This window comes from Ochlerotatus camptorhynchus, unplaced genomic scaffold (genome assembly GCF_037179485.1).
Source record: "Ochlerotatus camptorhynchus isolate MF236.1 unplaced genomic scaffold, CSIRO-AGI_Acam_v1.1 ptg000804l, whole genome shotgun sequence".
NCBI classification, from domain to species: domain Eukaryota; kingdom Metazoa; phylum Arthropoda; class Insecta; order Diptera; family Culicidae; genus Ochlerotatus; species Ochlerotatus camptorhynchus.
The window spans coordinates 64,623-90,362 of NW_027041268.1; the positions used below are offsets into that span (position 1 = coordinate 64,623).

Sequence of the window (25,740 nt, forward strand, 5' to 3'; positions counted from 1 at the left end):
AGGTGGCCCGTTGAAAATTGTGACTTTAGTGAACATCCTGACATCACAAAACCTTCATTCCAAAAGTACACCCCCTCCTTACCCCCTCTGTAGTTTTATTTACCTCTTTTGTTTTGAAGATCCGTCCTAGCGATATTGAGGTAGCCAACGGTCATAGAACAGAGGTGGAACTTTCGATCAGAAAATGTTAAGATGGGCAGCATTCTATGATAGTGTGAGTGAACATAGAAGCCCGTGTGGAACGCTACCACCATGCTTCGATTGTTGAGCAAAAAAAAAAGAACCACTTTTTGATTCAACGATTTGTTTGCACTTCCCTTTCTGTTCTGTGCAACGGTTTTCCAACAAAAACACACACACACATTTACTATCATCCAATTAATTTATTATCCTTCTTTGTATGTTGATTAGACTCAATGTAAAACCATATTGTATTATATTATCTTCTCATACTCTCTTCAAAAGCTATACAATTTCAGTTATAATTTGTTAGAACTTGATCGTTTGTAATTTTTTCTTCTTTTTACTTGTGTAGGTAGGTATGTATTTACTTGTTTAATCCTTTGCATATTTTTTTTCTAGTACAGATTCAGTGCCATATTGACCATTCCGGAGGTGGAATGCTGCACTGGCGATTTGCACAAACCGGACAGACTGTTCATGGCATCATCGTGACAGCTCGATCCGATCAACGGCAGATGATGGTGATGATTGCTGTAGTGGTGGTGGTGGTGGTGGTGATTGGGGAGATGGGGATGATGGTGATGGTGATTGCTTTGCTGATGCTGGTGGTTGTTGTTTTGTTGATGAAAGGAGTTGTTGTTGTTGTTGATGATGTTATTGCTGGCAGCTACGGTGCCATTCTGCTGCAGGAGTAGGTTGTGTTCATGCATCAACGTAGTAAGACTAGGGAATGAACTGGACTGGTTTAGTATGTCGTCGGCATTGAAAGAGAGTGAATGCCGTTCGGTGGTTCCGTTGGGAGTGCTTGTGGAAAGTGGAGGTGGTGGTCGGCTGGGGGTGCTCAAACCGTGGGTGGAGTTGTTATTCAACAGATTCACTGTGAGATTTAGTTTGTCATATTCTTCCGCCAGGGAAGATAGCTTCAGGCGATACTTTCCGTGGTTGAGCCGTAAAACGTCTGCCACGTTGTGATCGATATATTCAACGGTGCTGTTTTGTTCGTCGTTTGTGATCAGTTTGGGGATCAGGGCCCGTACGTAGTCTACAAAGTTACTTATTTCCTTCAGCATAACGCGACCTTTGTCTTTTTCGGTGAACTTTTGCAGTAGGTCGAATAGATGTTTGTACAGGTAAGTGGATTTTTCGTCCTCCTTTTCGATCTTTTCCTTTCCCTTGTCCATACAGTCTCGCTGGGAATTGTGACTGGGATACTTTTCCAGATGCCTCTGCATGCGCTTTCCCAAGTAGATCTTGTTGCAGGTGGCGCAGCGGTACTGAAGGGGGATATTCATCTTTCGCTTCGGTTCCGGTTCCGGGTGCGAAGCTGCAGGAGCAACTGTGGAGGTAAGGGCAGCGGAAAAGTTGGGCAGTTTTTCGATCGTCTCCGGATCCGTTGCGGGAAGATCTATCCTGGGAATAACAGGCGGAGGCGGTGGAGGTGGCGGTAGTAGTGTTGGTTGGTCTGGTTTCTGTTTGATGTTCTGGAAGAAGTTGTTAGCATAGCGTGGCGGTTTGGAAAGCCGTCCGGATCGGGTGATCATTACCGGGATGTCCGGGTCAATTGCACTCAGATCGGGAGGTATGGGCGTCAGCGAGTTGAGCCCGTTGGCATTGGCTTCGGGGGCAGTCGTCGGATTTTCACCGGGAACTTTCTTCTTTCTACCACGTTTCTTTGGCTTTCGTCGATGGGGCTCCAGAGTGAGGGTGGCCGTAGTGCCGCGTCCACACCCACCAAGGCTCAGATTTAGCGATTTAGGATTCAGGATGCTGTAGATGACGTTCTTGGTGGTGACCGGATTTTGGTATATTACTGCTTTGCTCCGATCGTGGCCATTGCTGAAAAAAGGAGGCGTGGAATTAGAAAGCTTGAAAACCTGGATTATAATATAACACAGCCGGGGCTAATTATTCATATTTAAACTGGCAACACTTGCCACGCGGGAGTAACATCTTTTTGCATTAATTAGTTGTACTATACATATTGGAGATCGTAACTTTCGTGGCGATAATAAGAACTATCGTAATGCCTATGATAGGTTTCTGTTTACCTATTACCAATTTAAACTCAACGTATCATTTGCAATACCTCGCTAATAGTCTACTCAACCATTTGTGATGGTTTTGCACTTAAATTTATCGGTATATTTTCTAGAATGCACAGCAATTTTCCTTAACATGAGCATGGAAATCCCATAGTAATTTCCATATAAACTTCAAATGGTTTGTGCCAAGTCAGTTTCTTACCAAAAGAGTTTAAATTTTGGGAGGCTAATCAGAACCCGATTTGGAACCGATTGAGCATTGTGGAGGGAAAGTTTCAAACTTTGCATCAGTCTAATGAGCATGTTCCGCCCTAATTTCGTCCTCATTGGCGTAGGAAACGGAGAATCTCATCATTACTCAGATTTTGCATTTTAGAATACAAACATTTAATTTCCTTCGTTCTTTCCATTCACACTTTATAGATCCAGAGTGGATGAATCTTCAGTCAGTGATGGGAAAAATAAAAAAAATCCAAAATCAGGAACGGCCGAAAATCACTGCTGATCTTAAGATCAGCAAAATCACAAACAGAAAATCACGGCTGATTTTATCTTAGCTGATATTGCGAGTAGCAAAATTACCAAACAGAAAATCAATACCTTGGTATTACAGTCAACGTAAGAAACCGACATCCGCCGCCATTTTGGAATCAAAGATGGCGGACCAAAATCCAATATGCATCTAAACGAACCCATTCTGTAGATACCCATATTACATGGGTTTAGATGCATATACGCTGTTTAGAGCCATATTGGGCTTTGGTCCACCATCTTGAATTCCAAAGTGGCGACGGATAATGATGTTCCAAGAACATTCCGTAGATACCCATATTACATGAACTTAGATGCATATTCGCTGTCCGGAGGCCGTCATCTTCCACACGTGATGGAACTGCCATGTACGTTATCGACGATAAAGTTGCCATCGCAGCGTATGTCGTACCCGATCCAAACCGTCGATGTGAAGACGATTGTGAATCAATCCACCGAAATGAAGTCGATCAAGAAGCCAACCCAGCCTTCACGTGAAGTGGTTAATCCAACCGAACTCTTGAAGGCGAAACCCATCATTATGCCGCTGAACTCCCATTGTGGACTGACTGAGGTCCGGCTAGTCGACGATTCACCTCCACCTGCCAGTGCGGCCGAGTACGGTAATCCTGCCGATACTGAAACCAAGCTGACAAGCACACCTCGTGACCTACAGTGTACGATTGAAGATGAGGTTCCAACCGAAGCTGACGATGTTAAGCTCAACTCTGTGTGCAAGCCAAATTATCTTCCTCGTGGATTGACAGAGGACCGTTAAGTCGAGAATTCAACCAAGTTCGTAGAAGTCAAGCCTAATAACCAACCGAGTGCCATGTCAATAAGGACTCACCTCAAGTCATGGATGTAAAACCGAAGCTGTTTAAACCTCCCGAAACAACCGAAGTCAATCCGAAGCTATTCCAAGACGACTTTCAAGCCATCGAACCGAAGTCCGTCGCAGCTGATGAAGTGCCGCAAACAATCCTAACCTCGACTGGAACCAGACCGGGTTTGAATTGTATCCCCGCCGGAAACCATCCGGTGTTGATGCCTTACCCGATGTCTGCTGGAATCCTTCCAGCAATCAAGCCGTTCCTGAGGGCCTCCAGAACCTATCCGATGGTCCAACCGTTCCCGATGTCTACTGAAATCTGTCCGATGGTCAAGCCATTCTCGATGTCCGCCGAAACCAATTCGGTGGTCAAGCCATTCCAGATGTCCGCCGCAATCCAGCCGGTGGTCAAGGTCTTCGTGATGTCTGCCGGAATGTGTCCGGTTGTCAAGCCATTCTCGATGTTCGCTGGAACCAATCCGGTGGTCAAGCCATTCTTGATGTCCACCGTGGCCAAGCCGGTAATAATCTCCGCCGGAATCCAGTCTATGCTCAAGCCGTTTCTGATGTCCGCTGGAATGAAAGCGGTAATGAAGCCTTTCCTGATGTCCACTAGAACTCGTCCGGTGTTCAAGCAGTTCCCGATAACCGTTGGAATTCATCAGGTAAACAAGCCGTTTCTGATGTCCCCTGGAAGCCACCCGGTGAAGAAGCCGTTACCGATGTCAACAGGAGACCATTCGATGTATTTTCCGATGCCAGCTCGAAATCATCAGGTGTTAAAGCTGTTCCCGATGTCTGCCATCCGGCCCATGTTCAAGATGTTTCCGATGTCTACCGGAAACCGTCCGGTATTTATGCGGTACCCGAAGCCAACCGAAAAGTATCCGGTGTTCAAGCGGTATCTGATGCCAACCGAAAACTGTCCGATGTTCAAGCCGGTCCCGATGTCAGCTGGAATTCACTCAAGGCCAATTCTGGAGCCAAGTGCACTCGTTCCGTTACCGAAGTCTGAGAAACAACAAATAAGAGATCCACCGGACAAGTTAAGCTCAGCTAATCCTGTACCGAAGTTGCCCCATTCCTGATTCCATCGATATCGTTCCAATACCAAAGCCTGAGGAGCCACCGCCAAAGGATCTTTCCATTCGACATCGAGCCAGCAAGCTAAGACTGAGAACACTACTTTGCGCCGCTCACCTGCTAACCCGGTTAGTACAGAAGGTATTACCAGTCCTGGATATGGAGTTCCGAGAAATTGTTCTATGGTGCGAAAGTACGATAGTCCTGGCCTGGATCAACAAACAGCTCAACCAACTACAGTCATTCGGAAGAAACCGAATCGCTGTGATCCAGAAACAAACCGCACCCACACCAGGCAACCGAAACTATCATCCAAGTGGTTCAGTTTGTCCATTTGGCGGAAGACATTCAGCGAGTTGTTGCCCACGACCCTTGCAAGAAATTGGCAAACCTGCGTCCGATCTACACTGATGGCCTGGAAGCGTTATACGATCTGAGCACCGATGCCTTCCTGGCATTCTTCAAGCGTTTCATTGGACGACGAGGAATGGTGCAGCAGTAGCATTCGGATAATTGTACTATTTTCCAAAGTACCCACCCAGAAATTACCCTACTACACAGGAAGAAGAACCTACGAACCATGCCGATCATCCGTGAAAACCTGGTTGTTCCACTACCATCGAAAAATCAGCCCCCACAGGAAGTTGGGTCGCATCACAACCGTTGCAGGAAGTTCTAGATACCGACGCCCAATCAGCAATTCTAGACAATCGTTGTTAATCGTTGAGTTACCACAACCGGGGGAGTATGTTTCGTTTCCGCCGAAAGTCAACTGATACGAACTCCACCAACAAGCAGCGAAGAAGGAGACCATCAATAGGCTACAACACATCAACGCTCGCCGCTTTAGAGACATGCATCACCGTGCAAAACAAGAGTTCTTTTCCGACCAAGCAGCAGCGAACATCAGCAGCAGTAGAAGCAGAATTTGATCAAGTTTATTGCTGTACACATTCCTGGTTTGGAGCACCGTCGAACCCCCAGCTCTTTTCAGAGCCCTTACGATTTCCGATCGACGCTTGCTTCCTCCACCACCCTGCCGATACAGTCAAAAGGGAAAGTTCCCTCCCATTCCGAACAGATGCATATTCGCTGTCCGAAGGCCGCCATATTGGATTTTGGTCCGCCATCTTGGATTTTTGGAAGCCATCTTGGGTTGAAATCTACCATTTTAATTTCATCCGGAATGCTGACTTGAATTTCGGAACGTCCCAGACTCTAGAATTTAACATATCTTCTAATCCTATGATTTGCGATGATTTTGATCTTGGTTGATATTAATGCTGGTTGATTTTGGGAATCGAAAATCACAGCTGATATTGGTTAGGTTAGGTTACTTTATTAAAGAGACTTTCAGCCATTGGCTGGTTCGTCTCTACAGCTGATATTGATCCAAAATAACGGGTGATTTTCGTGGTGATGATGGCTTCCGATATTGATGCCTGTGATTTTAGGTGATGTTGATCTTGAAAGATAGCTGATTTTGATTTTCTGATCTTGATTTTAGCCAACACTGTTGAGTAACAAATAAATTTTAAAAATTCAGAGTCTTGAAACGTTTATTTGCCACAAATTTTAAAATTGAACATGTTTTTGAAATTCTGGACTTAAAGAAATTTCCAAGAATCTGGGGTCAAATACCTTGCACAGTTTTAAAGGCTCTCGGTAAGTTGAAAGCTGAAGAGAATGCTGAGCCGGCGGAAGGTTCGAAGCTCACCTTGGAAAGTCTCGTCGAAGAGTGCCATAGATTCAACAACTTGAAGAAGGACACCAAAATCATAGAGAAACCCGTTCCGGAGCCATCCGTCGTTTATTAAACCTCTCAAGAAAAAGAAGCCGACGTCTCCATGCTGGTTCTACGGTGATCTTGTGAAGGAATGTCCCTATCAAGACAACAACCGCAACAACTGCAAACGCAAGGGTTATAAAGAAGGGCTTTGCTCAACTGCCCAATCAAAATCGATACCTGGGAAGGAATTAACCATCCGAGGTGTGAAGAATACAGGAGTTGTCTACCTATCATCAATACCCTGATTTGTATATCCTGGGAATTGAAACAATTGAGTTGTTTGATCTGTGGTCGATTCCTTTCAACTCGCTAGTCAACGTCGCTGCTCTCCAGAAACCGGAAGACACTGTCCAAAAATTACGCTCGAAGTTTCCTGAAGTGTTCCAGAGCACACTTGGTCGGTGCACCAAGGCAAAGGTAAAACTCTATTTGAAGCCCGACGTCCGTCCTTTGTAATGTCCGAAACGACCGGTGGCTTATGCAGCACTTCCAAAGGTCGATGCCGAACTTCAACGACTGCAAGAAAACGGAATCATTTCGCCAGTGAAGTTTTCTGACTGGGCAACTCCGATAGTTGTGGTCCGGAAATCCGACAAGGTTTCTGTTCGAGTTTGTGGCGACTATTCTACGGGACTGAATAATGCGCTGGAATCGGATGCTCACCCACTGCCACAGAAGATGGACTGTCGGATTACAGTTGCAGGTCAGTGAGATGCTGAATCAAATTTTCATGACGGAAAACATCCCCGAGAGCTGGAGACGAACAGAAATTCGACCCATCCCGCAACCTGAAATCAATCCGTCGTTACCTAACTTGAAAAGACCGATTGCGCTCATAAATAATGTAAACCTGAAAGTGATGACTGTAGTCAGACCCCCCCTTCACTCTGTTGAATTTATAGAGACAGATAACAGCGCCAATAGGTTTGTGACGATACAACCATAGAGGTAACTCTAATAGCGAATTTGTTTTTGATTCAGTTCCAACCTGAATCGGGTCTACTTGTTGCCTGTCGAACGCCAGTCTGAACGTTTGTTTTTGTAACTTGGCTCGGGTTTGAACCTCAACACTGCCAATAAGCTTGGGGTCACACGGGTTGGAACTGGTTCCAACATGGATAATAAACAAATTCGTTATAAGACTAGAAGGTCCCGAAGAAACGTGCTAAACTTTTTGGCTCAGCTCTGGCACTATCTTCGGTCCCAAGCTAATCGATGTACCCCTCGAAACATAGGAAAATCCACGAACCCCTCATTTTATCTGTCAAACTTTCATAGCGTATCAAAACAAACAAAGTGCAGTTCTATTCTAATATGGACCAACAGGTCTGTGCCATAAAAAGGGAGGAAAGTGCAGTTCTAGAATTTCGACTAGAATGAGGTACGTGCATCGATTTGCTTGGGACCAATAGGCTAGTCAAGTAGTGAGCCAATTTAAAAACGATAGTTTCGTATTGATTGTTGATACAATGTTGAACTGCAGCGTTGGAAGAAAACACGCACACCATCATCTATACATATACAAATATGAACCCACACCACTGAGCGGAGGGTATAATGCAAATCAAAACAAAGTGATAACACCGCTTCCAGCACTCAGCTTTGGCAGCTTCAGTTTACGATTTCATTCGCCGTCATTGACAAATACCTTCGTTATAAAATAGGAAAGTAATCATTATTCCAACGTAATTTTTGAATAGAATGCGACGGCGTATTTTATTACGATTGTTTAGCAATACTTTCGATACGTTGCGTTTTTTCCATGTATACTTCAATGCTTATAAAGATTATGTTGATCAACAGCTTCATAAATCATCAATTCTCGATTACTTTTTCGAAGGGACTTATCTGCATTTGTAAACAATGCATCTTACTGATACCGGTGGCGATATTGGAAACTCGTTCACTCGAAAGCAAAACACGTTACAAGCCCATCATGACGTAAGCTTGGATTTGTGATTGTTTTCTCAAGCGTTTCTGATGCGTATAACGTGGTAATGATTGAAAATCGATGTACCATAACGAAGTGAGAATCTTGCTATCGCAATATAATGATGATGACATCAATCATCCTCTTCCCTCGGCTGATCATCAACATCTGCGCTGGCATATGCCATACTGACACCTGTCATTTATTAAGGGGTGAAGTTAGCAGAGGACTCCCAACAGTTTCAATGTGCACTCACCAGATGGCACTGCGATCACATAAGGGTGGTGTATCCATTGTCTTGTTCGAGGAATTGATTAGTGGGATATCTTGTTAATTAAATATCTTTGCTGTTCTTGCTTGCACATCTAGATGTATCTAATAGCGAATTCGTTTATTATCGGGGTTGAAACCAGTTCCAAACCCAGCCGAAACCAAACTTTTTGTCAGTGCGAACCTCTTCTTCTTCTTCTTCTTCTTAATTCCTTTAGTTAACGTCGGTCTCTGTTCCGCAATCACCGACGGACATCGATTGCCATCCATTGACGGCAATCGTATGTGCAGGAAGGCAGCTTCCAGATCTGCGTAGGATATCGCACCCATTGAACACACATGAGCCGGGACCAAGGGCGTTACTTCCCTTCCGAAGGAAGACGTGACCAGAGATTTGTATGCCTCAGAAAAATCCCACCCAGACCCATTGCAGTCACGCTTACCACTACACCACCAGCGCCGGCAGTGCGAACCTCAACCTGTGGTAGGTTCTAAAAACAAACGATCAAACTGACGTTTATCAGAAAATAAGCAGACCCAATGGTGATACCCGATCCAGGTGGGAACTGAATAATAAACGATTGCGTGAACACCACCAGGCAGATTGTGCACGAGTACGGATTTCCGGATAAACTGACGCGATTGGTCAAGGCGACGATGGATCGAGTGATGTGCGTTGTTCGAGTATCGGGGACACTCTCGAGTCCCTTTGAATCTCAAAGGGGGTTACGGCAAGGTGATGGACTTTCGTATCTGCTATTCAACATCGCGTTAGAAGGTGTGATCAGAAGTGCTGGGATAGACACGAGTAGCACGATCTTCAGTAAGTCAATCCAGCTTCTTGGCTTCGCCGATGACATCGACATCATGGCACATCACACTAAAGACTAAAGCCAGACGCATTGAACTTGCCATCAACGTATCGAAGACGAAATACATTGAGGAAGAGGTTCTAGTGAAGACAATGTTAGCCTCCCACCTCGAGTTCAGAAGGACGGTAACGAAATCGAGGTGGTCGATGAGTTCGTTTAATTGGGGTCACTGGTGACCGCCGAAAATGATACCAGCAGAGAAATTCAAAGACGCATTATGGCAGGGAATCGTGGCTACTCAAATTCGCCGCCGCACGAAGTTGACTGTCTACAAGACGCTGATTAGACCTGTGGTCCTCTACGGTCACGAGACCTGGACTATGCTCGTGGAGGACCAACGCACTCTTGGTGTTTTCGAACGGAAGGTGTTGCGTACCATCTACGGTGGAGTGCAGATGGACGTGGACAACAAGGCCTTGTTGGCCAAGCCTGATTGGTAAGGTAAGTAAGTGAACATCAACCAACTGCTGGTAACACTAAAAGAGCAGGGGATTCCTGGGAAACTGACATCATGGCTGCACTGTTACATGAAACACAGGATTCTCGTTTTGCAGACGGAAGAAGGAGAGATTACGAAAGTGGTGAATGACGGATTGGCCCAAGAGTGCCCGTTTTCTCCCGTTATGTTTAACATCAGCACAGCTGAGATGGATGAAGTAAACGACGATGGTTGCGGACTCGTGCAGTTCGCCGATGATTTCTCACTTATAGTGAAGGGGCGATCGTTGGAAGAGGCGACGGAGACGATGAACGCGGTATTGACAACTGTTACGAGTAGTCTTGAGACAAAAGGGCTGAAAATCAACATCTTCGAATTGATCGAAAAATAGAACAAAATGTAGGCATCGATTGGACTATCAGATCATACACACTGCAAGCAGAATGATCAATCTTGAAATAAATTCACGCTAAACAAAATTGAAAATAGTGACTGATTGGTGACTTGGCCTTACAAAAGGAGACTTTTCAGTGACTGCCTGGAAGATAGTGACCAAGGTACTAAAAAGCAGCTCGCTACCAGTTCTGAAATAGTAAAAAAATCGATTTGGGGCTCGAAGAGTTAAACATGTTGCATTCAATACAGGAGCTACAATACATTGCTCGAAAAAGGGCTTTTTTCAAAAATCATCAAGCCGAGAAAACCGCGGCAGCAAAATTCTGACGTAAAATTCTAGCTCATGCAACATTTTTCAATTCTCCAAAGCTTAACTCCGAGTTTACAAATCTTGCTCCGCCAGTGAACTTACCTCAACAAAGAAATATGTCCGAAGACTTCCTTATCCATCACCAGATCGGCGACGACCTTCAACTCGACCGGTGCCGGACTGGAGCTGGTTTCGTCCGGTATAGCGGCACCCACCGGTGCTAGCTTCGTGTCAGGTTCACCTGCAGGTACGCATTTCGTCTGAACAATCTTCTGCTGAGGTTGTTGCTGTTGCTGTTGCTTTTGGGATTGGGGTTGCTGTTGTTGTGGTGGTTGCATTTGCAACGAAGGCTGTTTTTCGACCCGTTCGATGAAAATTGCTTCTTGCGCGGCTTTCTCCTTAATTCCGGAAAAGTTTAACGTACTCTCCATCGTAGTAGTGGTAGGAGAAGAAGCACTAGCTGCTGTCGCCGTAGCCGTCGCCAAAGGCTTGATGGGGACCTTCCGGAGATTCTCCTGCACCTGGCTCGGCCGTTTCCCAACAATCTGCTGTTGAGGCACCTTTCGACTAGTTATCGTCGGTCCCGTTGCAATGCGCGTCGTAATCTTTCCATTCACTGGTTCCACTTTCGCTTCCAGAGTCGTTTTTGGTGCTGCTTTCCTTTTCTTTTTCTTCGTTCGCATAATGCGCCGCTCTGGGGTCGCAGAAGTGGAAGCTTTGGGTTGTTCCTCGTTGTTGGATAGATGCTTCTTGTTAACGATCAATCCATTGTTGATGACATTGGAGACCACGAGCTTAGCGACGGATTCTTGTTCTGGGCCACCGGTACAGAGGCCATTGCTTGCAGTGGAGGTAGATTTCTTTTTCAACGGAGATGAGTGTGCTTCGAGAGACCGGAATATACCGGAATTACAGTATCGTTGATCTGATGGGGACAACGGTCGCTTGATGCCTCTTTCAATGCAGAATAATGTTTTGGGTGGCTTCGGTTCGTCAGGTTCAGGTTCAATAACGTCCGGAGATGCGGGTGGAATAATTTCAACGATCGGCACTGCCAACGGTTTCCGTTCAACAGTCGACGGGACGAAACTTCCGGCCAGTTCACAGAACGTTCCTGACTCGTTGGAGATGTAAATCTCATTATTCAGGGTGACCTTCAGTTGAAACTTGGACACTATTGGAATGGGCGATACTTGTTGATTGTTGGTCTGTTGCGTGGGAGGCTGCACTGGCGATTGCTGCTGCTGCTGTTGAAGTGGCTGGATGGTATGACATTGCTTTGGGGTTTCCAGTAGTGGTGTAGGCTCCGGAATAGGCGACGGAGATTTCAGCCTGGTGTTGGCGATTACAGCGGGTTGATCCACTTGGACCGCAGGGGGCGGTAGGTTTTCCAGAGCAGGAATCGAATTTGAATCGAACCCGAATAGACTGTTGGAGAAGTGGAATCCATTGAGGTTGGTCGATTGATCGAAATCCTAAAAAAAAAGAAAACCAATATTAATGCCCGATAGTGAAAGGTAAAAAAAAAAAATAATTGGCCAGCCCCTCGCCTGCTATCAAATTGCATATCTTCTCACACCAGCCGCAAGCCATAGACAGAATTCATTCAAACATCGATCGAAATCTTCCCATTCAAATTTTCGGGTGCGCAAACCGAATCCACACACCCTTGACTGTTTGCGGCCCAGAGAAGCAGAAAGCGATTACACAGCAGCTAATACATAGTAGGGTTTCCCGAGTAGCTATTCTTACGTAATCTTCTCGTATAACGCCACCTATCCCCCCATGAATTCAAACTTTCGAAAATAATAATCGAGAGCAGAGCACACTGCTTCAGTCACGCTTCCCCTTTAGCTGCTGTGGCATTCCTCAAACTCGCAACGCAAGCCCTAACTGTGACTGGTGAGTGGAGTGGATGAATCGCATTCATACAGCCGACGGAATCACTTGAAAGTTCATCGAGTTCATCCACTTGTGGGGTTTTTTTTTGTGTTTGAAAAGGTCTTGCGATTCCGGTGGAAAGGTGATGAAAGCTTAGAGAGAGAGGGTGAATGATCTCGAGGGCGTCGGAGGGGAAAACATAAAAATAAACCAAACACATCACGGCGGTTCATCGGAGGAGGAGGAAGTGGAGCCAGATTTTCAGAATTGGCGATAACTGACTTTAGGGACATTTTTCAAATATTAAAATTATTCTAATGAAAAATGGCTAGTGTTCTACGGCTTTTGGCGCAAATTTCTCGCGGGAAACTGGGACTACCCCCCTAATAAAAATTGTATGGTTAATTTGCTTAACGACGTGTTCTGGGTATCATCCAAACCATTTGTGGAATAGTTCAATGATTTGGGTTATTGTTCGTTTATGGTTATTTTTTATTAGGGCCATTAAATGTGTAAAATTTTACCCATTTATGAGTAATTACAACTACATAAACCAGTAGTAAGTATTGATTTTTGAGTAAAAAATACTCATAAATGGGTAATATTTTTACTCATTTAATGGGTAGTCCCAGTCTCCCTCGAAAATGCTTACTTTGTAGTCATTATTGGGTATTTTGCGGTTACCGTGTACTGTACGAAACCGCAGGGCTGATTCGGACAACAGTTGGGTTAAAGAGCCTGAATTTATAAAGAGACGACATCTTATCCATTTGACAGGTCTTCTGCTCGATTGGAATGACTTTTCCTATGACTTTGACAGATAATCGATTGTTCCAATTTTGACATATCGCCTCTTTATAAATTTAGGCTCTTTAAGTTGGGTGAGTTCGATACCGCCCGTAGCTGTCAACGCGAGAACTCATAGACGTCAGTGGAAGAAACGTCAACCTAAAACCTAATCACAATTTATAAAACCTAGGGCAATTTGTTGCTAGCGAAAATTCACGTTCACGAAAATTCACGGGGAACGCTATTGATGTAGAGGCTAAATAGCAAAGCGCTCAAGCACGAGCCCTGGGGTGTACCATCTATCACTGATCTCTGGGAGGACATCACATTTCCTATCCGTATCGCCTGGGTGCGATGATCGAGGAAAGAAGTTGCTAGCGAAAATTCACGTTCATATAGTTTCGGGTTTGAACAGGAAGAACAACACGAAAATGTAAGTTAATACCTTTATTTAAAAACCATAAAACTAAACAAATATACAATTACAGCTTTGAAGCTGCTTATGCTGCTATCAAAACGTGTTTACGTCTGCCCGAAAATCTATCCGAACAATCTTCAAAGATTTTCTGGAGGTTCTAGTCAAACCGAAAAATGAGCGACAGCAATGTAAAACACTGTGCCAAATGCGATCGGCTGGACACAGCAGACCATCTCGTTGGATGCGATATGTGTGAGACGTGGGTGCACTTCGACTGCGCGGGTGTTACGGACTTCATCGCCGACAAAGGATCGCACTTGGAAGTGTGATCGATGCCGATCGCTGGAAGATGATTCGATTTTCCATTCGAGGACGTCCGTCGGTCACTCGTCTAACAGTAAACGCTCGACCCGAGTAGAGCTAAGCCTGCAGATGATGGAAGAGCAGAAAGCCTTGCGGATGAGCAGAATTCTGGAGGAACAGGCGGCTCAAGCAGTAGCGCGAACAAAGCTAGCCGAAGAGGAGGAACGGTTTTTGAAGCAGAAGTACGATATGAAGCGGATGATGCGGAAGAAGGAAATCAAGACTGACCAGTCGAGCTAGTCAAGAGAAGATTCGGTCGTGGCTTAGTGGACAGGAAGTCGGCACAGCACAGCAAGTGACAATAGTTCCCTCCAGTAACATGAAGTCAACGGTCGTAGCTACAGAACCAGTTCAACAGTCTATAATTCCAGCTCCCATCACATCAAGTCTGATCACGTCAAACGTTCCCGCCGTAGTGACTTCGGGTCCAGCGTCAACTTCAACGCCAAATTCAGTGGATGGTTCCAGAAGCGTGGAGTGTTCTGTTGCATCGATGGTACCTCAAATTCCGATTCCAGTGAGGTCAGACGGCAGCTTCGTATCACGCACCGAAATCACATTTGACGTACCCCAACGGCCTCTGGTAAGTTCCTCTTTCCAGATGAGATGCAATTCTCATATCGGGATCGACACTTCCGCTACGATGGATGGTTCGCGGGAAGTCAACAGTAGTGCTCCGCCTCCGAATATAGCAATTAACCCCATGTCCAGTAGTCATTACCCACGAGTTAATAAAGTACCAATTAGTGGGAGTAGGGCATCGGGATGTGGCGATTATGTGCGCACATTTCCCTCAAGTAGTAGGCCAATATTGCATGATAGCATAGTAGTTACAAGTGTACCACAAGTCTCATCCATAAACTATGGATATACACCAATTGTTAGCTACAATTCCGCTTTTCCGACCGCAGTATCAGGACAGAGTCAACCGTGCACTACAAGCATTCCGGCACAAAACTATAGTAGTATCGTCGCCTCTCAAAACGTTGGTACTAATCCAATAACGTCATTAGTGACCGGGGGTCAAGGGTCATCCCAAAATCCCGTCTCGACAGTACCACTGGTACACTCCCGACCAGTGTTAAGCTCCGGTTGTCAACCAACGTGGATCAATAATAATCTCGCCAGTACGGATGTCAGTGGGATACGATCGGGGAATGTAAGTCACATCCCAGTTCCATCGCAGGGTGAAAGAACGTTTGTCAACAATCTGGGGGCCCAAGTAACTTCCAATGCGACGGTGCCACCTGCATACATCGTTGATCCACTCCAGTTCGAGATTCCGGTGACACAATCAGCGGCGGGCTCACGAGATTTCCGCATTCCCTGGTTTGGCCAACAACCACCATCTCAACCGCAACATCCACCACATCAGCAGCCTGTCGACCCAGCTCGAAGTGGGCCATCTAGTGGTAGTGGGAGTTGCCGAACTTTTCAGGAGATCCTCAAAATTGGCCGCTGTTCTATAGCTCGTTTTGTAACTCTACGGAAACATGCGGGTACACTGACTCCGAAAATTTGGCGCGATTGCAGCGCTGTTTGAAGGGGAATGCATTGGAAGCAGTTAAAAGTCGATTGCTGATGCCACAGTCGGTGCCCTCTGTAATTGATACATTACGGAGGTTGTATGGTCGACCGGAAATTCTGATACACTCTCTCCTCCAAAAATTGCCTGTCCGAAGACCGATAACTTGCAGTCGTAGATAACCTTCGGTCTCGCGGTGCAAAACGTTGTGGACCATATGTCTATCGCCAATCTTCATGGCCATCTGTGGAATCCGACGCTGCTTTATGAGCTAATAGAGAAACTGCCATCTCAGCTCAAAATGCAGTGGTCCTACTACAAGAGCAGATACGCTTATGTCAACTTGGCGACTTTCAGCGCTTTCATGTCCGAACTAGTGGTGATGGCTTCGGATGTTACGCTTCCAATAGACGCTCTCACCATGAACGCGAGATCCAGCAAACCAGGGAAGGAAAAACCAAAGCTGTACGTACACTCTGAGGAAACGAAAACCGGACAAGCAGTGGACTACGACGAGAAGCCGTCAGTGGAGCCGATGAAGAAGACCTGTACGTACTGTGCCTGTGCGAATCATGAAATCGTGAACTGCGCACAGTTTAAGGGGCTCGATCTGGATGGGAGATGGAAGGCGATCAAACAAAAGAATTTGTGCAGAAGCTGTCTCATACCACATCGGAAGTGGCCCTGCCGTTCCAACAAGGAGTGCGGCGTCGATGGATCCAGAGTTCATCATCACAAGCTGCTGCATTCAACTAGGAATCCCTCGCAAAACAGAGTGGAAGTAGGAAGCTCGTCGCGGTCTACGAATAACGTTGTGCACCAAAATCTCCACTCTTCGGTTGCATAGTCTTTGTTTCGATATTTACCTGTAACCATCCATGGCAATGGTCAGCAAATCAACACCTATGCTTTTCTGGATCTGGATCTGGATTTCATCGGCGCTGGGTATCACGGGGCCAACCGACAACTTTTGTTTGAGTTGGACCGGAAATATTTCGAGGGAGGAGAAAGGATCTCAACGTGTGACCGTTGTTATTTCTGGAGTTAGAGAGAAGTTCAAACTCAGCAACGTTCGGACAGTGCAAGAGCTTCAACTTCCAAGTCAAACAATGCAGTATGAAGAGTTGCTCCAGACTTACCCGCACCTGAAGGGTCTGCCAGTTCGCAGTTATACGGAAGCTACGCCGGGGATCATTATCGGACTAGAACACGTTCGACTTCTAACTTCGTAGCGAGTACGAGAAGGTAAAGACACCGAACCTGTGGCGACGAAGGCGCGCCTCGGGTGGTGCATTTTCGGAAAGAACTCCGGCAATGATTCCGTGCTGGAACAACTGAATCTGCACCTTGATGGCGATCCCGATAATCGAGAACTACATCTATGGATGAAGCAATTCTTCACAGTCGAAGAGTCCAGTGTCACCATAAAACCGGAAGCTGACTTTTATGGAAGTACGATCACATCTGCTTCCCTGATAGCTACCCAATGGCACTACGTCGGCTGAACGCACTGGACAAGCGATTGCGAAAGGACCCAATCCTCGAAGCGAAGGTGAGGTAGCAGATTGCAGAGTATGAAGCGAAAGGGTATGCACATCGTATCACGGCTGACGAGCTGCAGTCTACGGATCCCAGCAAGGTCTGGTATCTACCTCTGGGTATTGTGCAGAGCCCGAAGAAACCGGCCAAGTTACGGCTGATCGGGGATGCCAAGGCTCGAGTTGGAGGAGTGTCTTTCAACGATATGTTGATGAAGGGTCCGGATCTTTTGGTGGCGGTGGTAGCAGTACTGTTGCGTTTCAGGCAGAGGGACATTGCTATTGTCGATGACATAAAGGAGATGTTTCACCAGCTTCGCATCCGGGACGAAGACAAACAATCACAGCGTTTCCTTTTCTGCCTTGAACCAGGATCGAATCCACAGATGTACATAATGGATGTCACCACTTTCGGTTTGATAGCGTTGAAAACAGAGACGACTTAACCGCTTATACTCGTGGTTGAGTCTGACATAGTAGCATTTCAGCGGCAAAGTGCGGAATTTAGTAAATCTTCTGAGAGCAGCCTTCTTAGATCTTTTCAACGAGCGAAGATCTTCCGTCATCCACGGGACGCGAGAATCGATATGGATGATCTTTTTTGAAACGTGCCTTTCAATGACATATTCCAAGACGTTAGAAAAGGTTTGTGCAGCAATGTTGACGTCTACAGGATCTAGAATATGCTCCCAATCTAGGTTAGACAGCACATGGACAATACTGCGATGGTCAGCTCTACGGAAGTCATATGACACAGCGTTTGGAGTGCTGATGAAATCATGGACAATTGCGGTACTATAACTTGCGGTACTATAACTGTCCAGCAGCTGGATGGTTCCTACGTGGAAAGATGAACGCTTCCCCCAGTAGTTTTCCAACTATTATTCGTGTTTCGATCGCAGCGAAATATTTCGTAGCCAGCACCAAAGACGTAGTTTGAAATGGTTCGATAATTCTAGATAGAGCTGGAATTAGGGCGTAACAGTCTTTGTAAACAATGACTTCTATCGATGATTTTAAGGAACTCAAGGCACGCCCACGCAAACCAACAGAACTGTCGGGTAGGAGAACTCTTCCCCTACCCGATAGTGTTGTTGATGTGCGTTGACAAGCCTTAACTTTCTAGAAATCATCAAAAGAAGTAATTGGTTACCAAAGCTGTTACGCCCTAATTCCAGCTCTATCTAGAATTGAGCCATGTTTCGGTCAAAACTAAAATGTCGTAACAGTAATCCACGACGGCCAGATGATAATCTTCCACGAGGCCGTTCATACCGCCAACGTTCTGATAGTAAATCGTTATGTCCGACCTCCGCTGTTCGGGAATAATGGAAGGTTCCGCTTTTAAAGGCATTGTTTACGTTTGGTTGTTTCACCTATTTCAATTAAGTGAGCCCTTAAAAGATTTTGCTCAAAGATGGCACTGTTTACTTGATGAAATTCAGTATGGGAGAAGAGAGAAAATCAACTCGATATTTTCTATAACTCGATTGATTCAGCGGTCCCTTCATTTTCCTATGTATCGTACTCCCCATAAGTCGATTTTTCTACAAGTCGATGCCTCCGTTGCTCGATGAGCTATGTAGTGTTCTGTTGATTCTATAACTCGATAGGTTCTGAATTATGTGAGCTTGATGTTAAAATCAAAGGAACTTTAAAGACATGATAACTGGTGATCATATTGAGTACCCAGGACCCATCGGCCACATCAGAACATGTTCCAAATGTTTCGGGGAAATGGTCCGTACCTTTAATTTACACCAGGACCTACCTGTCGTTCAATGCTGCCAGTGAACATGAACTCGTACTTGCAGAGTCGATCTACGCTTGTGGCATGGTTCAAATGAACTCCATCACAAATCTCAATGACAGGCTGCTCGATTTGGTGTTTGCAGATTCACCGGACGATGTTGAAATTTTTCAACCACCGCTTCCACTCTTGAATACCGATGCTCATCACGTACCATTCGTTCTACAAGTTGATACTCATTGCTATCTTCATAACCAAGTTGATTCTCAATCCGAACTCGAGGATTTCGACTTTCGGCAGTGTGACTTTGCGGCTCTAAATGTAGAACTCTCATCGATTGATTGGGAACACTATCTTCAAGGTACTCCTGTTTTACGATAAATTATACGAAATTTTACATGCCAATGTTCCTCGTCGTCGCCGTGCTCATAACAGAGTCAACAACAAGCCTTGGTGGTCAGCTGAGTTGCGCAACCTGCGCAACAGACTCCGAAAAGCCCGCAAACGCTTTTTCGCATCTAGAACTGATGAAGACAGAGATTTTCTTCGACACGCTGACACGACCTATAATGATCTTCTTGCTTCAAGTCACCATGATTATTTGCTAAGATCGCAGTTGGCTAGCAAGTGGTCCTTAGCCTCTTGCCCAGTAACTCCTATCCCTTCCTCCCCGCGGCGCCGGCTGGGGTACGAATAACCTTAGGGAAGATCGGGTAACCAACCCCGGTGGGAACTTTGGTCGTATGCTGTGGCTTACAAAACCCGTCTGTTCTCCATGTTAGGGGCGGCTCAAACAGCGTCTGACTGGCATCCAGCGGCTGCATACAAAATGCTTCTTCCCGAAAGGTATACCCCAGATGGCAGTCCCATCACGGTGGATAGGAGACCTTAGGCCAACCACCTACTGTCTCCGAAACCTTCAAATTGTTACAGAAACCTATAGGGAAAGATTACGAACTGATGTTTTGGCAACGACGCTAGCCCAACAGGGTAAACTGGCACAACTCGCCAGTGAGGCCCCGTATGAAGCTAGAAATCCTGGAACTTAGTGAAGTCCGCTGGCCGAACTTTGGAGAACACAAGCTGCCTTCGGGAGTTGGCTTTCTGCTTAGCGCCCAAGCACAGGCTGCGCTCATCAAGTGGGAACCTATCAATGAGAGAATAATCGTTGCCAGATTCAGAACACGGGTCTGAAACCTTACCAGAATCCAATGTTATGCGCAACCGATGCTGCCGAATTACAGGACAAAGAGAACTTTTACAGTTAACTGAATGCTGTCGTGGATAAGACTCCAATAGGTGATATCAAGATCTACACAGGCGACTTCAATACGAAGATCGGCTCCGATAACTCGGACTATGAGCGCATTATGGGACGCCATGGTCTCGGAGATATGAGCGAGAACGGCGACTGCTTGCAGAGTTTTGTGACAACAACGACATGTTGATCGGGGGTTCCCTCTTCCCCCATCGCCCAGTGCATAAAGTCACATGGGTCTCCCGTGATGGATATACAGAGAACCAAATCGACCACATCTGCATCAGCCGAAAATGGAGACGGAGCCTTCTGACATCGCGACGCCGACTTAAAGACCCAGCAGTGAAGAGATCGTTGCACCACCTCCACAAATAAACGAGAACACAGAAACCCTGCTTACATCAACAGAACGTGAAACGCTCGTGATCGAGGTCATCAACATCCTGCACACCTGCAGGACCCGATTAGAACAGCTGCAGTGCTCCGTATCAACAAGTTTGGACCGTGAAGCCATCAAAATTGCAAATTGGAACGCTTGCTTGCTCGCTCAAGAGCAATAACTTCGAGTTCGCTGAGTTTCTAAATGAACGAAACATCGACATTGCCCTGCCGTCATAACTGAAACCCACCTGAAGTCCGAAATTAACGTCTACCTTCCCGATTTCCGGATCGTGAGGCTAGATCTAACACGCTCTGGGGGAGGAGGAGTGGCCATCGCCCTAAGGAGAAACATCTGCTGTCGGCTGCTGCCGAGCTTTCAGCTGAAGACCACCGAAGACCGGCTTACTGCCCCAAACAAGTCAAAATCAGAAAATCTCCTAAATAAAGAAAGGAACAAGTCATCATCAGGGACGGGTCGGCAGCAGACCTAAGAAGAGATATTATCAAGCTAACACGGCGGCGGGAAAATTTCATAATCGCTGACCAAACATCAAGCCTGAGGCAACAGTCGGCGCAATCAAAATGGAGTGGTCAACTTCCAGCCCCTCGTAATATTTTAAAACTGTGAGATTAAGAAAACATTTGAAACCTTGAAGTTGAAACAATTTTTTGAATTTAGAAATTTCTTATAAATGTTACAGTGTGGAGTTTGCCAAATTTTCAAATTTCTATTACCAATCTATTTGAAAATTGGTGGTGGTGGTGTAGTGGTAAGCGTGATTACCTCTCACTCCAATGTCCTGGGGTCAATCCCAATCGACGTCGTCGGGATTTTCTAAGGCAAAACATCTCTAATCAGGCCTTCTTTAGGAGAGGAGGGCAGTAAAGCCGTTGGTCCCCGGTCCATGAGTTGATGGGTCGATAGGTAGGGTCCAGGTGTGGGAGCTGCTTCCCTGGTGTCGGTAGCATTGGTATAGAAAACAAGATCGACGGAAAACGAATCAAGGAAAATTACCGGAATCAAGGAATTTATTACCACGGTTGAGAAGTATGCAATGCAAAAGGAGAGAAATATACTTTTACGTTTTAGGTTAACTCCTTATTTCAAGTTTAATTAGTTTTTGATTTTATTTTTATTTTGACGAGCAGGACCCTTGAAGTTTCTCTTCTCGTTCGGAGAGGCTCCAGATCAATCAACTTGCAACGACTTTTATAGCTAGGCAAGTGAAACGGATCTCTCCAAGATAGCTTCCTCAGTACGAATCGAAGAAAATGTCGCTGAACGGACCCAACTCTCTCAATACCATTGTTGTAGTTTGAACTCCAGACCACAGAGCAGTATTCCAGCATGGATCGCACCAGGGAACTTGTACAGACTTGAGGCAATAAATGTGGACGTAAGTTGAGATTGAGAATCTAGAATTACTCCATCATAGTCAAACATAGCCGGTTCGTTCTTTCGAATAAACGTGAAACGTTGGGTTCAAATTGCACTAGCTGGCAAAGGCTTCAAACTGACGTTGAAGGAAGGGACAATCATCAATCGAGCAGATCCGTAAGTAGATTTTAAGATTATCATTCACGTCATTGAAGTAGAGTAAATAGATCATTCCTATTCCTGCCATGGCTAGGAAAATATCAGACCGGCAGTGACCAACTGTTGATCAGTGAGATATGTACCTAAAAGTGATGGTTTTGGTGCTAATATTTTTGTCTTCATAAATACGGCTTTAGGACCATTGTGCATTGGTCTCCAGAGTCAATTTTCTGGTCATAACTCCAAATTAATTCTGGTAAGACGCCAATGAGTGGTTTCGAAAAAAGCGGACCGTTAAGCTCAGTTTCAAGAACTGATTTTTTTTTATGGATGTTCAGGATCTTCCTGGTGAACCATCTCGTGGTCCCAAAGGTCCATTTTCTGTCTAAGCGTTCATATTCCGGTCACAACTCTAAATTCTTTCTGATAAAACGTTTATGAGTGGTTTCGAAAAAAAAACATGGAGCTCTAGGATCAGTTTCATGCATTGACCACTTTTACGGATGTTCCGGATATTCCGATGAGCCATCCCGTGGTCCCAAGAGTCCATATTTCGAACACAACTTCGAATTTATTGTGATAAGACGTCTATGAGTGGTTTAAAAAATCCGCGGAGCTACAGGATCAGTTTCATGAATTGACCACTCTTACGGATGTTCCGGATATTATAGTGGATCATTCTGTAGTCCCCAGGGTCAATTTTTCGGTCATAACTCCGAATTCATTCTGATAAGACGTTTATGAGTGGTTTCGAAAAATCCGCGGAGCTCTAGGATCAGTTTCATGAATTTGCCACTTTTACGGATATTCCGGATCTTCCACAGGATCAGACTTGTGTCCTACCGGAAACTGAATCGTCCCAAAAGGTGGCCAACTTGCTGCTTAACAACTTCTTAAAAGACATCAGGAAGTTATCTCTTCAAATTGCAGTACAATCAGTGTTAGGTCCCAATTAGCTCAAATCCCATATGCTACGTGTATTCGGATCGACCGGATCGGATCGACCGTACTATAGAAATCCAGCGGCAACCGTACTATAGGAATCCGGCAAGAACGAATCCGTACTATAGGAATCTTGACTGTATGAGCGAAACCATCGCAAGAGGCTACCGCTAACCCCAAGTCTATGCAACTTGACAATCGCGATGGCATGATTTAGCTTATCGAAGGCTGCTGCAAAGTCGATGTAAATGACGTCTGTGGCCTTTTAATCATGCTATCCGTGATATACGATGTCAGACACAGCAGATTAGTGGAAATAGAACGACCGGAAGTGAAGCTTGGCATATTTGCAGATGGATTCAACTTCAAAGTGTCTTAATTTGACACTGACCGAACGAGCATTTTTTCGCTTTGATGGTGAATTAGACGAAGGACGGCTAAAAGGCTGAGCCAAAGGTCTCCATCGCCGACTATTCCGGCAAGTTGAATCCAACGAGCATCATGTTCAAGAGTTGCTGAAATGCTCCGGGTGCCGTCCTTAACTACGAATTGCGCCGCTTGCCTTTCGATACACGACGATTGGAGCTGCCTACTCTGATAAATCGACAGGTGTGATGATGTCGACACGTTCCAGCCGGTCAACTCAGCGTCGATGGAGCTCTGGGCATTTACCTTTATTCAACATGAACTTCAGCCTCACCTTTGAGCATAAAACCTGGTTAATCGCTGAAACCGCTTGAACATTTCAAAGCAATATGATTATACGGATCCTACACAGCTACACAAATCTATTGTTTCAAATTAAATCGTGCGTTGCGTTGCGCTGCGTTTGTAACGGAGTAATTCGTAGATTGCATACTGGCAACTGTAATGTATTTACTTTAACGCTCTTATACTGTTTTCTCAAGGAAAACTGTTTGGCAGCGAATAGCTTTCCAATCAGAGTTCAGAAAGGGAAACGCATGATAATTTCCTTTACCGGCCGCCTCCATCTTTTCCGTTACGGGAAAAGGAAGGATATTGTTGGTGTAACATCTACTTAACGAGAGACCAGCGACTCCCCGAATTGGATAATTGAGTAGGAGATGGGTCAGGATTCGCTTAAGCAGGCGATGCGACCATAGTAATTGTTTTAATTTGGAGGAGCTTGGGAGTAAACCCAAGGGAGCTACCAAGCTAGCCGAGCTCCTCAATTTAAATTTATGAAAAATTAATTTCTATGAATACTGGTTGAAATATAATGTAAACTAATAAAAAGGATGGGTCTGAAATTGGTCGGCCTCCTCGTGATTCCTAGGCTAAGGTCAACTGTTCTCCCAAATTAACCATCATCTCCTTGGTCTTGATAATAAGAAACTAAGTTTCCCCTTGCTTTCCTCTGGATGATGTGCATCGGGATAAACACACCGGCATTCCCTAATAAATAAATACCATAAACGAACGATAACCCAAAATTGTTGAACTTTTCCACAAATGGTTTGGATGATATCCCAAACACGTCGTTAAGCAAAATAACCATAACAATTTTATTAGGGTTGCTCAGTGTCACTACTGATGTTGACCCACTTGACCCATGATTCCCTTCAGTTCTTCGTTTCTAACCAGGTCTGCTCCCGATGAACTGCACTTTTAATCCACTCTCAACACTTATCTGCAACACTTTTTTTTTAATTTAAATCACAAAGAAAATACGGAAGCACAATTAAAACATGTCACTTCTTCAACGCGACCTATCTATCGATATCGATCTATTGTTTTAAATAAAATCATGGATATAAAACAACCGACCCGGCGCATTTCATTTTCAAGATAAACATAATGACAAAGCTCAATATTCTTTACTGTTGACTTCAAGCATAAACAATATCAAATGTGTTAGTTCTACGAAAAATCGATCATTAATAATTATTGTATGGTTACCAATAAACGATATATTCCATTTAAAGTTGACCGATATTACAAAACCATATATTTGAGCATAACAGTTGCCATAATCATACCATAAAAGTTCGCGAGACATAAATAAAATTTTGAATGATAGGTAATGGTTCTTAACAACCCATTCGTTTCAACAACCAGATTCCGAAAACCATAATACATAAGGTTAAAACTTTATCACGCAAAAGTTCATTACCATAACAGTTGGTTAAGCATGGAAAATAAACCATTTTTGGTAAGGTCAAGTTATGGTTCCTGTTTATGCGGGATCACTCCTTTCAGAAAAAAACAGCCATCGATCCTATAAAAGTATAAAACATTATTTCATTCCACAGTCAACCTCACCCCCAACTCTAGCAACACTGCTTCCCGAATGGGACCAGACACTCTGGAGAAATGAACTCTCCCCCTAAAAAAAAAAGAAGTGTATCGAGGTCGAATCAAGAGCAAAGAGAGGGGGCCGCCACGCACCGAAGCAGGATGACTGAACGATGGCGTTGATGTGAAGATACGACGGGGGACAGCAGGGGCTCCGCTACACAGGATAGATTGATTCGAAAGGTGCTTGGCTAGTTTGCTTACCAGAAGCTCCTGGAAGGAGGTGAAGAAACTCATTTTTCCCTCTTCTGCTGGGCTGTTCCGCTCCGCGGTCGAGCGGTACTTGGGGCTACCGCCTGCTGACTTCCCTTTCTCCTTTTACCAACCACTGCTACAACTGCAATGCCAATCGGTCAACCAACGCA

The 25,740-nt window shown here is 45.1% G+C and overlaps 1 protein-coding gene across 1 annotated transcript; it reads right to left on the reverse strand.

The window, feature by feature from the left end:
- Positions 1-370: 370 nt before the first annotated feature.
- Positions 371-25,734, reverse strand: LOC135715094 (uncharacterized). The gene is made up of 3 exons (XM_065238506.1): positions 25,580-25,734; positions 10,780-12,152; positions 371-2,019 (listed from the first exon to the last, which is right to left on the reverse strand). Exons 1-3 carry the CDS (start codon positions 25,610-25,612, stop codon positions 579-581), a joined length of 2,847 nt encoding a protein of 948 aa, XP_065094578.1. The 5' UTR covers positions 25,613-25,734; the 3' UTR covers positions 371-578.
- Between the last annotated feature and the right edge of the window lie 6 nt (positions 25,735-25,740).